General features: G+C 38.3%; 1 protein-coding gene across 1 annotated transcript in view; it reads left to right on the forward strand.

Annotated features, from left to right (window-relative positions):
- The first annotated feature begins 3,019 nt into the window (after positions 1 to 3,019).
- LOC129796121 (neurogenic locus protein delta) overlaps positions 3,020 to 18,246 on the forward strand; it is a 40,256-nt gene continuing 25,029 nt past the window's right edge. The window contains exons 1-3 of the mRNA XM_055837868.1: positions 3,020 to 3,763; positions 14,182 to 14,487; positions 18,106 to 18,169. Coding sequence (XP_055693843.1) covers positions 3,704 to 3,763; positions 14,182 to 14,487; positions 18,106 to 18,169 — 430 coding nt within the window. The 5' untranslated portion in view covers positions 3,020 to 3,703. The remainder of the gene's footprint in view (positions 3,764 to 14,181; positions 14,488 to 18,105; positions 18,170 to 18,246) is intronic.

Below are 18,246 nucleotides of genomic sequence, written 5' to 3' on the forward strand. Positions count from 1 at the left end.
AAATGTGCAACAGGACAAAGGATTGTTCAATTCAATTCAAAAAGGATCAACCCCCGATCGACAGATGATCGAGGAAGTGAATCCACCTACTTCCTCGTCACAACATAAAACTCAACAAGTATTTTGCAGAAATTGGCGCATTTTTCAGCTATAAATTCATCACATGACGCACATTTGCTGCATCCCTCTGAGAAGATCAAACATCCACTTCCGCCAGCGCGATCGTATCTCAGTCCTTATACCATCCGGATGTTCTCTCACTGTGATGGGAGATCTTGAAATATGATCTCCAATTTATTTCCGGTGTGTTGCTCATTTATTGACTCTCTGCATCAAATTCTGTCTCCTCCAGTTTGTGGAAGCTCAAGGTGTTTTTTCGGGGATTTTGCATATGAAGTGCCTGTGTCTTTTTTGTTGTTGTTGTTGTTTGCTACCATCGCGCGTATCTCGAATGTCAGCTTGCACGAAAAATCGTTTGAAGAGGGAAGTTTGGAAGTCCGGGTGTATTTTTTCGTGAAAAATAAAAGATGAACAGCATCGAGAGAGAGCGAGAAAGACAAGGATGGTGTGCGACAGAAGGAGCATTAGATGGTGCTTTCTTTGGAATTGATCGCAGGTATATGTATGTATACATGCTGCATATATCAGTGATCCTCAGCGTAGTAGAAGAAGATGGAAAAGAAAAAAAAAGCAATGGGCCCAGAAAATCTTCCACACCGGGCACATGGTGACTTTTGATTTGCCAAAGAGAGGCGAAGAGGCAACATTTTGTGAGGCATCTTTTTCTTTTTTTTAATTTTCGTAGTATACGGCGTCCACATGGGACATCTGCTTTCGCCCCGTAGCTATATCGCGAATGGTGGAAGAGAAACACCAAGAAAAGTCTCTGCTCTCAGATGGTGTAGATCCCACCATTGAAGATCGCTCTAGAAAACCACACACAAAACCGATCATCTACGCACGATCCGCGACTTCCATTCTCGTAGTTTTTCGGACGCGTGGCTCACACAATTGGCGATTGAATTAATTGCACTGTGCCCCATTGATCCGATGATCGTGACACTCGCGATCGCATGATTGGGATGCTTGTTTTTGGGGTTTTCGGCTGATTAGCCCCTCATTTTTTAAAGCTTGTACTTGTCTGATTTCGCATGAAGTGCCAAAATCACATCTGCCTCGCAATTTTCATAAATTTTTGCGTAATATCGCTGCGATCAAGTTCCTCAATGATCGAAGTCAGTGATCAGTGATCAAGAGCCCAGTGATCAATTTATCCATACCATGACGATCGCTGTGACATTCCAGCGTTGTCGCGAGCGATGGGGCCAATTACCCAAATTACAGACTCGCCCGGACCCACCGCCCCATGCCACCGCATTGATACATTTTTGCTGGGTGATCACCCAAAATAAATCGATGGGACGTGAGACACGGGGATATTCGTGAAAGTGCAAACTTGCAGATGGTGACAACAGCACGCCAATCCACCCGGCAGATTTTCCACATGATTTCCCGCCAAAATGCGGCACCTGCCCCCCATCGATCTCCCAATCGTGATCGTTAGATCACTAATGAGGATCCGGAGGAGCATTTGTTGATCCACAAGATCAACAAATACTCCTCCAAAAGACAAGATAAGGATCGTTTGACGATCCTCTCTCACGATCAATAAAAATTCTTATTAGAATTTTTAAACTAGCAAAAACGATCGTATGGGATCAATTCAAGAGGATCATGAAAAAAAAATTAGGAAAATTCTTAAAGATCGTTTGTCGATCCTCTCGCATGATCAATAAAAATAATTATTAGAACTTCAGAATCAATCCATGAGGATACAAAAGGACCCAAAAGATCCCTTAAAATTGCAACATTCACAAAATACTTTCCCACATATGCAATTTCTCACTGATCATGACGATCGCGATCACCTGAAGATAGCACTTTGGCGGCATCATTGAGTGAATTTGATAAACCATTGCGGCGCAATTCACAAAAAGACTTGAATATGCGCTCCATTGGCTGGTTTTTGGCAACGCGGGTTGTGGAGCCCAAAAATGATCAAACCGGAAATGGCATTATAGTGGCATTTATCTTTCTGCAATTAAAGAACACAGAGAAGGTAAGAAAAAAAGGTAATTGCGGGCCGTAATGACAATTGAAATATTTCAACAGAGGGCCCTGTCGAAATTCTCTCGTGCTTTTTAAGGCAAAAAAGCCACGCGACCGGTTCGATCGTTCTCAATTGCTCCGGTGTGTGGAAGTTAATTAATAAAACCATCAATTTGCCGGGGAAGAGTAATTAGAATTTTGAAGGTACTTCTTACAATTTAATCCTCCCAATTGGGCACCTTTTTAAGGTGAGATCTTTCATCATTACTCCTATAAAAGGGGGTAGGAAGGAATTAAATAATATTATATGTAGTATGAAGTTAGCAGAGCAGGGTAGGCAATTTCAGCATAAGTGCACCACTTACCGAAATTGCAGATATATTGCGGAAATTGTACGCTTTTATTTTGAATTGTTTTTTGGCTAATTGCTAATGGTAATAAATTGTGCAGGAAGTATATTTTTCTTTAGGAGAATAGGATGCATTTTGGTCGTTATATGTATAAGGGAACGTGGCCCAATTCCGACCTCCGAAGGTCCGCGCAGAATGAGAAAAAATGGTATAAAAGAAAAAGCAATATTCTTAAATTTGGTATCATTTTAAAGTCCATTTAATGCTCTTTTAACTCCCATAACTTTCTACATTTAAAGTTTTATCAGTTTTAAGTAATAGCGGATTGAAAAAAGGTCGAAAGAGGTCGAAATCGGGCCACGTTTCCCTACATGTTAGAGGGAAGAATTGCGGATGGTAACAGTGTAAGAAAACTTCCCCTTCGACTCAGTAGCGCCGCACGTGGCGGATACCAGCAATAGAACATCTCATTTCCCCTCGTGAATGAGCAGTTGTGCGCATATGAATACAATGGGTGGGGGGCAGCTGCTCTCGACGAGCCGCCGTGGTTTCTCCTTCTCCTTCAACTCGTCAGTTGCTTGATGTCGGTTGAGTGCGCTACACTGTATGTCAGAGACACGGTACTTTTGCCTCACATTTAGTGGAACACAAGGCAAGAATTTTGTGAGCAAAAATTGCAAGTTTTCTGCCCACATCGAATAACAACGAAAAAAAAGTTGAGAGTTTGCAATTCCGGATAAAAGGAATCCCGGTTCATGGAACGCTGAGTGTCCGAACAATTGTGTGTGCCCTCTCCAAAAAAAAAGTATTTGGATTAATAATACTCTAAAAGAGATAAAAAGAGTGGTGTGGTGCTGCACAAACCTCGTGTGTCGAAGGATTTGCAGAAATAAAATCGCGTGAAGTGTGATCCTCGCGGAAATGTTGAGTGTTAAGTGAAGAAAAAAAAATAAGAAAGATCCTTAAACAAGAAAGAAAAAAATCTCAAGGATCGCGAAGATGCATCCTAATCCCCCAAATGGATTAACCATCGTGTTTCAGCACTGTGATTCCACGCATCTATCTCACTGAAGAGCAAAGTTCTTTTTTTTCTGTGTGGCAAGAGGATATACCATTTAACCGCCTCCTCCCCCAAGTGCTTGAGAAAAAGAAAATCTTTTTGCTTAAAAAGTTTGAAAAAAAAACCTTCCCCTATCAAGACTCCTAGCATTTTGTGGATTAACCCCCGACAACGATCTGCAACTATGAATTGGATTAATTTCACTCTAGCTCTGTGGATCTTAACCATATCTTTGGTTATTCAGGTACGAAATTAAAAATCATCATAAAAAATCCAGAAGATGGTCCGCGAGTGATTCCTTTGTGTGAGAACCTTATAAGCAATCCTCGCGACTTTATGTGCGATCTTCGCGAGTGATCTTGTGCACTTTCGTAGCTATTTTTAGGCATTTCCCGCAGTTTTTATTCCACCAACAAAATACTTTTCTTTTCGGCTAGACGACATTGCCGAGTCTGGCATATTTTTTGTTGCTCCCTCAATCCGTTCTTGGATCATTTTCATCGAATTTTCATGATCTTCTCTCATGTTATTTTTGAGTGAAAATTGAGGACGAGAAACATTCTAGGCCACAGTGGTTAATTTTTCTCAAGTTTTGAATTATTTCTTGTTCTTTTGTAAGGAAAATTATGTAAAAGAAAAAATAAATAATATTTTTTAAAGTTTTTTTTAAGAACTTTTTTGGGACAATTTTATTCGTGATCGTGTCTTTTCTTACAAACGTTCCATGTCTTTGGTGATCCTTGTCTCTTAAGTTTGTTCTTCACGTGAAAATTTTTCTTTCCTCTGTTAATTTTACTTTATTCTTTTAATTTTATTAATGATCTTAGGTGATCAATTTTCTTTTTCTTATGATCGTTTTTCAACCATTTTTACCTCGTGATGATCATTTATTTTCCCGCGACATTTTCCTTTTCTTCATAATTATTTTCTTTTCTCTTCAATTTTTCCTTTTCTCAACAAAAATTCCTCTTTCTTTATGATCATTTCTTTTCCCTATGATCGTTTCGTTTTCTTACGATCAGTGGTTTGTGAATGATCATTTACCATCTTCTCTCTGCGAACTACGACAAGAAATAAGAATCCCATGGAAGAACCACAAATTGCCTCTGGGCCTGAGGAAGTTTTGTTTTGCTTCTTGCGATCGTCAAGAATGATCATTTGCAATCGTTTAAATTATATACTTTGAAAAAAAAAGTGTCTTAATGTTTGCTAACTTGCCTGAGATATTTTCGTTCTTTTTGCTGCTAATTGGTTTGAAGTTTTGTGATCTTGTTCGTGTGATCGTTTTCATTAGGAATTCTTTCAATGTCTTTACTTTTGTGGTCTTAGCGATGAGAAAATTTTTCGAGAAAAATTTTAAAGGGTTTCTTTTTGAGTTTTCTTTTATTTTCTAAATATATTTTCTTGGAAAAACAAGCGGTACGTGATTTTTGTGATTTTTCTGATAACCTCAATACTTTTCAATGTAATTTATTAACAGAATTTTCTTACAAGACATTTCAACTGGAATCTTGCTCGATAAAACTTCTAATTTATTTATAAAAATTCTGAATTTCGAGCAACTTTATCTCAACTGATCGTTATGAATCTGTTACATTTTTCAAAATCAGAAAATAAATAAAAAAAACTTTAAAGTAATTTTCTTTATGTACTTGTTATTTCAATTAGGAATCTAAATTATTGCTCACATTGCAAGTTAAGACGTCACTGCAACAAAAACTAATATTTCATCTATATTTTACAATCTTCAACCTACGATCAGTTTTCCGAAGGCCAGATTTGCCCACTTTTGTAATAAATTATTTTGTGTGATCTTTGTCAAAAAAAATCCTTCGTGATCTTCAGCGATCTTTTGAGAAATTGCATAAATTTATATGCTTAATATGTGACTCGCTTTTAATTCAAATTGAGATCATTTGAAGTAATCGATCACCCATGCTCGCCAACCCAGCTGTGGTGATCATTTCCACCACTTTCTCATGTGATCCTCGGTGCGATCTCATTTTGGTGGATTTTCTCACCATTTGAGAATATCCGCAACATGGGCTTTTATAAATTTATGCTTATCATCTTGGGGACACGTCAAAGAAGTCATCTCACGCGAAAATGTCCACCATTTATCGATCGATACAAAGTTGAAAGATTAATAATGTGTCATTTGCCACTAAAATGCAATTAAGTGCTCGCCTGGCATGTCAATGTGTCTCCTCGTATGATTTTGAACAAATTGAAATGAGCTTAACCGCTATTTTAGCATTATCTCAAATCGAATGTGGGCTTTTTGAACTTTTTTTTTCTTAAAATTAATTTTGAATGTGATGACCGTGTTAAGGAAATTATTTTTCTTGAAGAAAATCTCAATTGGATGATGATCGTGGATCTTTGTTAGATGTATTATTAATTGGTTGACAAATGACTAGGGGTTTTGCTGAGATTCTCTGCTCGCTAAGCATGCGAAAAAACGTGATCTCATGGTGATCTCGTAGTGATCTTCAGTATTCTCCTCAAATGGACCATATTCTTCACACTTTAATGAGTTGTGGGCAACATAAGAACTTATGTGCATGAAGAGAGGTGCAGTGTTGTAGGGAATGTAGATGTTTTGGATGTTGTGAGGGTGCCCTTTTGGGCAGGAGAATTTTGCACACACGAAATGCAATAAGTCTGCAATGGCAATTAATGATCAGTTCTCATTTGGAAAAATCTCCACAATCTCTCGGTGCTTTTTTTTCTGTTGAATTTTCATCATTAGAGCCCACCTCATTCGCGGGATGTTGTCCATGTTGTCTTATTTTCATTTTAATACCTCAGCACCAACTCTAAATCACAACTGAATGCTATGTGCAGGGAATATTGGCCGATGCTCAACATCATGCTACAGCAGCGCGTCTTCAATCCCCGGCGAATAAAACATGCCTCATGGAGGCTACAAAAAATTCCTCACACACTCCGACGTCTCCGGAGAAGTGAATAAAATGTTGGAACCAGAAAATTTTTCCTTCCAAAGCAAATGTATATGTTTCTTGTACATAGCTAAAGATGGGATGTTTCCATCTTTTGCACACCAGCTGCCACATCCAGTGGTGCGACCGAGATGTGCAATGTGAATCCCGGAGAAGGGGCAAACCGTGCTCGATCCAATACAGTCGTGGTCGTTGTGGATGTGTTGGGGGCTACACACACGTGTGCAAGAACCACAAACGGTGATCGAAGTTTCTTTTAAAAAGAACGAATTGGAATTGTTTCCCACGGCATGCGATTCGCCGGTCATGCCAGGGCTGTCCTCGGTTATTTTTCAAAAATGTCGCATTTTTCAAAAAAAAAATCTTTTCTTTTTTTTTTTTTCAAAGCGGGAAGTTTGAATATTCAAATTTCCTGGCACGTTTGACACACACCCCTGCTAAATGCATACGGAAATTACCACTTTGGGTCAATGTGGGTGGAATTATGCACCCCTAATTGCAACATACGTCGTCACATGATCACGTGCCACTTTTCCGTTCAATTTTCCCACCCACCTGTTGCGTCAAACTTGCAAAAATTTCCCCCAAAGGCGAGGTAGATTTTGTCCAACCCTGCATGGACTCTAATCACAGCTCATCGAATGCTTTTACCATTTTATTGTGTGTTCAGAAACGGATGAGGCGGAAAGAGAGAGAAGAAGAACACCACGGTGCACAAGATGATGAAGGAGACAAAAATTGTGCTATATAAATAGCTCCTATGAATAAAAAAAAACAACGTGATGGAGTTTGAAAAGAAGTCTTATTTGTATAAATACGATGATGAAAAAAAAAAACTGTGGACCCGTTGATAAAAAATTGATTTTAAAAGTATAATTAATTGCAAGCGATTAATTTTATTCAATAGACAACTGTGCGGAAGATTGGCAAGATGGAATGGAGAACCACAAAAACGGCCACATCAATTTGTGTGTCAATATTTCCTCATTTTAGCTAATTAAGATCGCAGAGAGGCGATCTTTCGCTCTCACTATCGCGGAAGGTCTTTTTTATTGAAGTGTATTTGCAATAGGCGAATGAGGTTAGAGGATCGGTGATTGAGGTTAGAATTTGAGGATTGCTAATTAGGGACAGAGTGTTTGTGATCGTTCTGTAATGAATAGAATGCTACGATCGTTGAATGATCATAGAATCCAGAATATTTTCAATGGCGGCAATTTGTGGTTAGAAAGAACAAGAATTGAGGTTAATCAAACTAAGAAATTGAGGTTAGGATCATATGATTTCAATTGATGTTTAGCGTCCTTTTCGGCAAATAATCCTCTCGCGATCTTTTCTGTGATCGTGAGAGACAAAAAAAAGTAATTTATGCCACCTACTTTATCACTTATACCACAATCTATCTCTCTCGCACGCCATCTCCCTCTCTATTGCTCAATTGTGATCCACGGGAGCCATAAATATTACGGGTGTCATCGATAAATCACACAGCTATGGCTCTTTTTTTCTCTCTCCATACATTTTCTTCAAGAACATGCGCAAAAAATGGCGCTCATGAAAAATGAACGCGGAATACAATGAAAATGTACAATCCTCTAAACTCTCGGGTCTCTCCTTCGTCGCGCCACCCTACTTGGCTACAGCATGACAACCCCAATCCCGAGGATCGCCCCAAAAGTATGCGCCGCGGAATTTGTCGAGAGTGTGAGATTTTCAATGGCATAAGTCAACAGTCTCGAAATCTTGTGCTAACTTACTATTTGCTTTAAGAAGTTTCTCTATTTATAGACTTCTCTCGCTCGCACGACAATCCCAAGATCGGCGCTCCTTCTTTTTTATCCTCTTCTTCTCCATCTCCGCAATGCACCGCGACGCTCCTCCATTTTTTCTTCAACTGTGGCAGTTTTTTGGTAGCGCGAAAGCCTCTCACGGGAGAAATGTAATAAATTCATTTTGTGAAAATTAATCAGTTTGCAAGGTGCTAAGCCGATTTACTTCCATAAGGTATGCACCATTAGGTTTGCTAACAGCTGCTAATCCGACAAAATTTTTCAACTTCAACGAATTTTTTTGCGTAATACGCGATACGATCATGCAGAGTGACATATGTCAATTTAACCTAATTCCTCACAGGATTGAAGACAAGTGACAAATTTTCACATGAGCTTTTTGCATTTTTATTTATGCTCAATAAAACTGGTGGTGGTTTAAGTGAAACTTTTTAAATGAAAACAGGATGTTTTTTCTTTCAATGTTATTAACATGAAGATTATTTGATTTTAATTATATAAGCTGTAGCAAGATATGCTTTGAAATGTACGTTTTATCGGTTATTTTTCTTAAATTTAATAAAGTGAAATTTAATCTAATTTTGAATTTAATCTAAACACGTTTGCTGTAATGTTTAAATGTTCTTACATTTCATGATAGTCCGAAAAGGGTTAAAAGAGTTTCAAATAATAGCATTTTTCAATTTTTTCCAATGCTCATAAGATAAGAAATTAAAGAAAATCAAAGATAAAAAAAACACGAAAAAAGCAAAGTTTTCCAATATTTTTCCATTTAACTTAACACTTTTAGAAGAATTTTCCCATACAAAATGCATAAAGTCCTTTTAACGGAAAATTAAAATTATGCTTCAAGGCCCCCAAGAACATGATTCAGAATAAATTCTATGGAAATGCTGCTGTTGCAAAAATAATCAAATGAGAAAATCTTGCTCTAAAAAAAGAAAGCGATTAGGGAATTTGTGGAAAAATTTTATCTAATTTTAGCCGTAAGAGAAAAGGAGATTGTCACAAAAGTCTGCCAGAGCATAAGGCGAGTTTTAGGTCTCTTATGCGATATATGCGAGGCCTCCCCCTCTTGAATACGATATTGTTGATCTTCCTCGTCAAGATGACGTGTGTGCGTCAGGGCGAAGAGAAGAGTTGACGACAGAAATTGCATGCGCGGAGTGTGGATGGAAAAATAAGAACACAGTGTAAACATCCATGGAGCTATGATGTATCGGAAATGATAACCACTTTTTTTTCATCTCTCTCTCTCCCTCTCTCTTCCTCCTGCCCCGCGGTAACATGAGATTCCCAGCATAGTTCACTGCAATAGCCTGGGACTTTCATAATCATCGGTGTTTTACTGATCAATATAAATTGCCCGCGATGTGAGTTGGAGATATGTGCGCGGGGAAGGCCAATAAACAACGCTCTAATCGCTCAACTTGTCTCACATGCCACGGGTGCACGGGGGTTTGCCCCCTTGGGGCCGCTTTAAGAAGCCACCAGCAAACTACATATATATTATGGCACATGGAGGAATCTTTTTAGCATTAGGAAGGGAAAGTTTCGTGTGTTGCTGCTTTGCCCCAAGAAGTCGGGGCAGCATAAAAAAAAGACATGGCAAATAAGACCAAAATCAAAATGCATAAATTGCAAAAGTCTATAAACATGCTCTCGCGGATTCTCTTCAAATACACAATCATTTTATCTTACTCTAACCATCCTTTTTTGCGTGCTTGGTGCGCTGCTTTATTTCCTCCTGTGATCCGCTGGCTCACAGCGAAGAATCTCGTGGACCAATTGCCATGTAATGCGCCTTTCTTCTCTTCCCTCAATCTTTACCAACCTTTTTTGCCACTCTTCGCGGATGCACGGCACAAGAAGAAGTATATGTAAGAAGAGGTAGGGAAAAAAAAGAAGTCCAGCCTGTGAGAGCCCATCGATCTCCACATGCTGGTCTTTTTGCCAATTTTCCTCCACATTATCCTTCACCTCCTTGTGCCTGGATTGCGTGTGTGTTGCTTTTTTTTAAACCTATTTATAAGAGATGGAATACCACATTGGACTCACTACCCTACAGTGATGGTCATTGAAAATGCACCATTTAATTATTATTTCTTTTCTCTTTAGATTTCATTCAATACTTTTAGAAATTTAAATATTTGTAACCGATTTTTCTTTTCTTTCGTTCAATTAATTTTTAATCAGTCAGTAATCAAAACATTTGTTTAATCAATATTTTAACACAAAAACATAAATGATGAAAGTAGAAAAACAAATTAAATCACAAAATAATGCAAAATAAAAATTCGCAATAATCATTCCACGGCCGTCACTGTGTGGATGGTAGGAGAGGTAAAAGCAAAGAATATCGTGAATACACAAAGAGGTGGAATATGATGATCTGCGCCGATGCACCTACTTTATATTAATTTGAGAGATTGGCGAGAGAAACCATTTGACTTTGTTTCTCAATGAAACTTCTCAGCAAAAAAAAAGCCAAAAGGAAGACACACCAAGAGGTCGAGGAGGATGAAAGAAGAAAAAAGCGTCCGAGTGTGTGCATCAATCTCTCTTCTGCCTCCTCTTTCACCGCGCGCAGCTACTTCACGAGAACTCCGTGTGTGATGATGATGAAGGTGCTTCAAATATTCGGACGATCATGGGAACAACCAACACATGGGGGGCTCTCTAAGGGGGATCACACACATTATACATACCTACCCAAGATAAGCCCCAAAGACAGTGTGCAAAAAAAGCAGCGCTCAGAAGATTTGCACGAATCTTTCTCTTCTGGATTGTCTGCTGAAGACGAGTCTCTCTGTGCTATGGGTTTATGTTTTTTGTGTATGTATAATGCTTGGTGTTTTTAAAGGAGATCCAAAAAGATTGCGCGATTGCAGAGTCGAGGTTAATTTGCGATAAAAGGCTTGCTTGCCAGAAAAATATGAAGAGTGTCGGTAGGAAGCGAGAAGATGTAAAGGAAGAAAAAAAAATTGCTCAACATGATTTTCATATTAAGTGCCATCTCACACGCACTCCAGCTATCCCAAAACAGGATTGCTCTGTAGCCCCCTTGCATCATCACCAAAGCCGGGGATTTAGCCACGATTTTTAATGCGATATTTTTGTGAATGAAACGATCACTTTTCACGCCGCCGTGCGAGATCCACGCGCGCTCACGTGAATCACACCCAAGTGGCCCGGGGGGTGTGAGATGAAGAAATTTTATTGTAAGAAAAAAAAAACGCTCAAATATTTATTTTGGCACATTAATATTGGGAGAAAGAGGAAAAACAAGCGTGATGATGAAGACAATGATGATCCACAAAAACAAACATATTTAAACAAGCATCATCTTCGAGAAAAGAAATGTATTTATGTGGATTTTCACAGAAGAACGCGCATTGGGCTTTCATTTTGTCGTGCCGCCGCTATATTCCACCAACCTCTTACTCTGTGGCCACTTTTTGTCGATTTATACTTCGGGTGCTTATTGAGGGATTTCTTCTAATTAACTCCATCTCTCATCTCTTGGCCTATACATATAGATGTTTTTCGGGCTGAGAAGCGCACGCTGTTGTGGAGATCGCGCATGTTATATACTTATTTTTAGTACCTCCTTTGGCACACTCAGAGAAATTCCCAATGGGTTTAGAATCACACAAATTCCACACAATGTTACTGTTTCATTCTTAGTGTGGAAAAACTCGTGATTACACTCAGAGGAAAGCGGGAAAATTTCTTAGGAAACGCGGATCAGGTAATTCGTCAGGAGTATCTTCTTCTAATAAGAATGTTTCAGAATTTTAGTAAATTCTTGAAAAATTATCAAGAATTTCTGATTTCAGAAGTATGTACGTACATAGTTAAGAAATCTCTGAAATTTTCCTTAGACAGAAACAATCCTGTTATCTAGAATTTCTTCTGGATAGAGCACTGAAATCTAGAGGAGAAGACAAAGAAGTTTTTTTGTTTAGTTGCTATTGAAATATTTTTTTTATTTTTTATTACCTATTTATTTATTTATTTATTTATTTATTTATTAAAATTTGCCCTGAGTATAAGCAAGACATACATATATCGGACTATATTCTCAAGAATTTTGTCTAAACTTCTACTTGGTAATTCCAGAAATCTTTTCTAGACCGAATAACCTAGAAATCCTAGGCCGCTCTTCTAATCGGTAAAAAACAGAAATCTCCTGTAAGGAGAAAATTCTGAATACTTCTTTTGTACATTTCTCGTATTTCTCTAGTTCTACTAGTTGTCAGTTCTTCTAGTTTTCTGATAGCTCAAGAATTTATTCTAGGTAAAACTACCTAAAATTTCCAGAAATCTTCTAGGCAGTACAATCTCAAAATTCTAGGCTTTTCAGACAGAAATCTGTTTTAGATTAAAAATTCTGAAAATAGTTCTCTAGTTCTATTAGTTCTCAGTTCTTCTAGTTTCCTGAAATCCCAGAAACATTTTCTAGTTAACACAGCCTAGGAATTTCTATATTTTGAAAATTTCCTAACAGAAATTCCTGACCATATTTCCTTAAAAGTTTTCAAATTGTTCATCAGAGTGTATTTATTATACCAGTTGGAATTTCTGTGCTTACATTGGACAACAGCCAAAGTGATGGGAAGCACAAATGTCTCGTCTGTCCAAATGCAATGGAAAGTGGGTTATCAGCAAAATACAATTGTGTGCGATTTGCAAGAATTCCTCGCATGTCAGCTGTGAGCGCGCCCGTATAGCTCATTTGCTTTGAGAGGAAATCCGAAAGGAGGAGAAAGAAAAGATGCCTTCTTGGTGACTTTTGATTTTCAATGGACATCAGTAGACATCAACGGTAGTTGGACGTGCCTGCTGGAGATCCGTGGTTGTACACAAGGATGTGTGACGTGTGACATTTTGTCACGATTCGAGAGCAAGATTTTGCGACCAAATGGTCACATCGTAGTTAATTGCCCCGGTGGTGGAATTACGCAGTGCTATGTTAGTTTTAATCTTATAATTTTGTAAAAAAAAATCAGTGTATAGTCCGCTATATGTATTACCTTTATACTCAGGGCATATTTTTAAATAAATAAATAAAAATAAATAAATCCCTGGACACAGAACCTCCCGAGTCCGCGCAATGATGCTCTTTTTTTCCCGAGAAATCAATTACATGCCAGAATAGGCTGGGGTATTACATTAATTGATGTTGAATCACGCTTCTGTCTGCGCGGCACTTTTTTATGCGAATTAGCGCGCGAGAGAGACTTTGTTTGACCATAGAGAATCTACATATTCAATTAATTATAATTATAGCAATTACCATGTTGAGGAAAAATTTTTGTACATAATATATCCAACGAAGAAATTTCTTTTGAGGAAGCTCCCCGCGTGATTGTCGATGGTCAGGCTTGTTCGTTTTTTTTTCTATACTCCCATGTTTTGGGTATATCTTGAAGATGCGAAGCGAATGATGCTGTGAGACTCTCTGAGAATCTTCTGTAGGAACACGTGTGTGTCTGTGTGTATGTGTGTGAGAGGAATATTAGAAAATTTATGCATTAATCATGTCGAAATGTGGATGGCTAATATGAGATTTTAATGGATTTTTGTGTCAAGTCATTTTTGGGAAAGAATCTCCTGCGAGATTCATGGAGCGGATATGGAGGCACACACAACACCAGTGCTGTGCCTAATTGAATTAGTGGTGGATTAGAATTAAACCCCCATCCGAAAAATCAATTGAGTGCGTAATTTTCTGTAATCAAACAGTGCTTATTAACACAATTTCCATCATGCGGACCATCTATACAACAATGTTGTATATATATTTTCTTTGGGTATTCGAGGAGTACCTACCATTAGCTCTATGTATATAAGGTCTTTTTTATTTAATTCTTTTACGCATTTCTGTAATTTTTCTTCTCTTGCAGGTGGAAAGTTCTGGTCTGTTTGAGCTTAGGTTAAAGTATTTTAAAAATGACAACGGAAGGGACAACACTGGCGTATGCTGCAGTGGACGATCGGATTCGGTGACCGGAAAGTGCATTGGAACGTGCAAGACACGATTTCGCGTTTGTCTTAAGCACTACCAAGCTAAGATCGATACAACATCCCAATGCACCTTCGGTGATGTCATGACCCCCGTTCTCGGTGAGAATACCATCAACATGACGTCACAGAGCCAGCAAATCGGCTTCGTCAATCCCATTCAGTTTCCCTTTGATTTCGCCTGGCCGGTAAGTTTATTTAATTAATTGTTCTTTTTTTTATTATTCTAAATTCAGCATAAACATAAATCCATAAACGTTCCTAATTAAATTCAATTTTTATTAAATTCCCCAATCCAACCCTGACGTACACTCCCCCCATACCTCCCCCCAGACTTCCCCATAAAAACTCAACATATTTAGTTCCATGGAAGAAGAATTCTTTGAGCACCTTTTAAAAAGCCAAAATGAAACTGAAATTCACAGAGAGAGCGCAAATGCAATGTTGCTGAATATGTGGTTGGGTGAAAAACGACAAGAAACATCTGCCGTTCAGGTTGTGCACCGTGTTACTTTAGGGCAGGGTTGTATCGAGGGGGTCTCACATGAGTTGCGCGCGCGTGTTTTCACAAGAGGGTCGCGCAGAGGGATTTCTATTGCATATAGCATGACAACAATATCAACAAAAAAAAATTGGCCTATGTAGGTAACAAAGAGCGTAGGGTTGAATGTGCGTAACGGACGTTTTGAAAAATAAAAGAAATTGTTAGCAAATGGTGGCGCATTCATCAACCCCCATCGATACAAGTGATTTTGAAAGGTATTTTTGCTATTTTTGGGTCATACAACTAAAGTATGTAGCTCTCTACTCTCTATTGCAAATAAAACCGTGGGGTCACATCAAGTGATGAAAAAATATTTGGTGTGGCTGTAAAGAATACATATACTGTTGCTGCTTCAATATTTGACATCATTTTGGCACCACACAGAAGTGCAAGAGAGTGAAGATGGAGGAACTTGGATTGGCAACCAAGGTTCAGCCATGCTAATGATGTTGACTTTTGCAAAACAACGTCACATGCACACCTTAAGGGGAGTAAAGATGCAAAAGAAAAACCTTTTGGGTTGGGTGTGCTCCCCAAAATTCCAGGTGAAAGGATTTTAGCGATTGATGGGTTACTTTTTGTTCTTCAACATAAAGCATAATTAGTAAAAGATTGAATTAATTCTTCTTCTAATCATATTCTATAATTTTAATTCTGATTCAGCAGAATTTAGTATTAATCTAGCTGCAAAAAGTATGTAGTTTTCTTCTCCCATGAGCCTCAGGTTTATCCATCACCGTAAAGCAGCATGTTTTCGGTTTTTCCTTTTCCATTTACGAAAATGACAAATTGCCATTAATCTTGCAAGCCCCATTCTATCGAAACATGGTCTGTGTGTGTAGTATTATTAGCCTCTAAACCAGTTGGGGCAGTCTCGTCTTGAAAATCATCTTGGACCGATATTAGCCCCGCGACGAGACTTTATGCACCTTGTGGAATATTTTCACTTGTGTGCTTATAGCCACAAGAGATTCTCTCAATGAAAGCTATATCCATTGAGGTGCCATTGAGGACACAATTTAAGACTTTTTGTACTTTTGTGATGCCTTTTAAAACATTGTGGCTCCTACATGGCTGATTTAGCTGATTTAAGACGTTGATTTTGAAAAGAATTTAAATAAGAAAAAAATGAATAAAGAGTGAAAATAGTTGGAGGCACATACATTGATGATGAGGAGAATGAACAAGAAAAAAAATTGGCAACAATTGCTAAACTATTTAACCTAGCCATTGAACATAATTCACGTATTAAGCTCATAAATCACCGTCACGATTGCAGTTATAATATTGTTACATCCAATTGTCCATATTCAAACACACCATCTCTTGTGTGCGCGAGGTATTTTCTTGTACTTATGGGGGAATTCTTGTGCCATGTCGCGCCATCTCACTCACAGCAACAAACCAACTCCCGCTCATTCCAATAGGGGGGGACCTACTATGTATTATTACCTACCAAATGCATTCGCGAAAGGAAACACAACAATTGCGGCGCGCGGTGCTTCAACGAAGGCATATTGTTACATACTTGTGCCCGAGATTGTACATAGTACGGGATGCTCCACTCTCTTACAGAGAGCTCCATACCATTGGGGAGAAGGTGGTGGTGTGAGCGAGATGGTTTTGCCATTCATTATATATTGAAACGATGCGTGACAAAAAAGCCAGACATTGTGTTCTTCTTTAACGCTTTGGTGAGAATTTGCCGTGCAATTGAATCCTCCCTGGGTGAACCATAAGAAGATGCCTCTGTGGATTCAAAACCATATATACACACATAAAACTCTTTTGCCTTCTTCTCTCTCTTTCTTCGGTTCTTTTTTCGTTCAAGACATCTCAAAAAAAAAAAAAGAATTGAAAGAAGAAAACCCCACAAGAGATGCTCCAATATTAGTCAGACAAATGGCGAGTGGGAGATGTTCCATCTGAGGAGAGAATATAACTGCGGTGGTACGAAAGATTGTGGTTGCTGGAAAGAAAGAAACCCAATGTGTTGGGGGCTTTGTTCGTCAAAAAAAAAAGTTGAATGAAATCGAAATCAATTGGAACATTGTCTGCTGTACGGACAATGAGGGATTTCTTCGGAATTGGTTTTCGTGTAAACCACGGGAAGTGCGAGGAGTTAAGAAGAAAAAAATTCGGGAGGCAATTTCCGTGCCAAAATTGCTGCCGGTGCAAAAACGGATACGGAAGAGGTGAGATCTTAAGTGAAGTACCCAGTTTAGGAGCTAACATTGCAAAATAATTCAAGAAAAAGCTCAAAGAAGCTTTTTAAGGATTTAACGAATATTTACTTCAAAGCTTTCACCTTGAAGAAAATTTTAATTTTTGCTTAAGAAACATTTAACTAATTCCTCAAAAAAAAGAACTTAATTCTTCTTCTTAAAAGATTATGCTCCCTAACACCATGAGTGTGGGGTACTTTGGTCTCTCCTCATTAGCTAATTGCCAGTTTGAAATGCATATAGCATTGCTATCAATTCGAAGGGATCTTACACACACAGGGGAGACAAATCCAAGAGGAATGAGTTTTAAAATTCCAAGAAGATGTTGGACACAAAGTGCGTGCAGAATTTTTATCTGTCCCACTTTATCGTATACGACAACTCCTTAATTGGTTTTCTTTCGCAGCTTTAGAGAAAAAAAAAGACATAAAGCATATAAAAATTTCAAAAGAAGCTCCACACACAACATATTTTCCCCCCAAGAGCAAATATCTTTTTGGCGATGTGAAAAGAAAAGCCCTCTCTTGTTGGCGTAATTAAACCAAAAAGAGTTGATGTACAAAGAGCGTGAAAAGGTGAAGAGAAAAAACGATGAGAATATAATTTTATGTCACCCACACTTTTAGAGAGCCCTGGTTGGATTGACAAATATTTGGCGGGCAGGGCGCGTGAGGAAGATGTTGTGTATGGGCCAGAAGAAAAAGAGAAAAAAGTGGGATTTCTTGTGAGACAATGCACTCCAGTATATATATGGAGATTTGTCCATCACGCCTGATGGGTCGCGGTATTGACGTTGCTTGAAATTCCTATTGACACATGACCAACATGACCAGAAAAGACATCAAGTACAAAGTTTTGAAGCCCACATTCAATTTACGGTTAACATTTTTTCCACCAAGAAAAAAAAAACTCTTTGACTCTCCTCACCATCAAAAAGCTCACCCAAACGACATCTCATATCCATACACGAAAAAAATTAAATAAGAAGCCAATCCAATGTTACTAAAAAAAGATCTTCTCTCTCTCTTATGTTCCAGGGTACATTCACATTAATTGTGGAAGCATGGCATGACACTAATGAGACGATAACAAGATCACCTGGTAAGTGAATTAATTCCATTCTTTCTCCTCCTTCATTTCTCTCTCTTAGAGTACTCTGCTGAAGACTCTGCATTTCT

The sequence above is a fragment of the Lutzomyia longipalpis genome, chromosome 1, assembly GCF_024334085.1.
Source record: "Lutzomyia longipalpis isolate SR_M1_2022 chromosome 1, ASM2433408v1".
Classification (NCBI taxonomy): domain Eukaryota; kingdom Metazoa; phylum Arthropoda; class Insecta; order Diptera; family Psychodidae; genus Lutzomyia; species Lutzomyia longipalpis.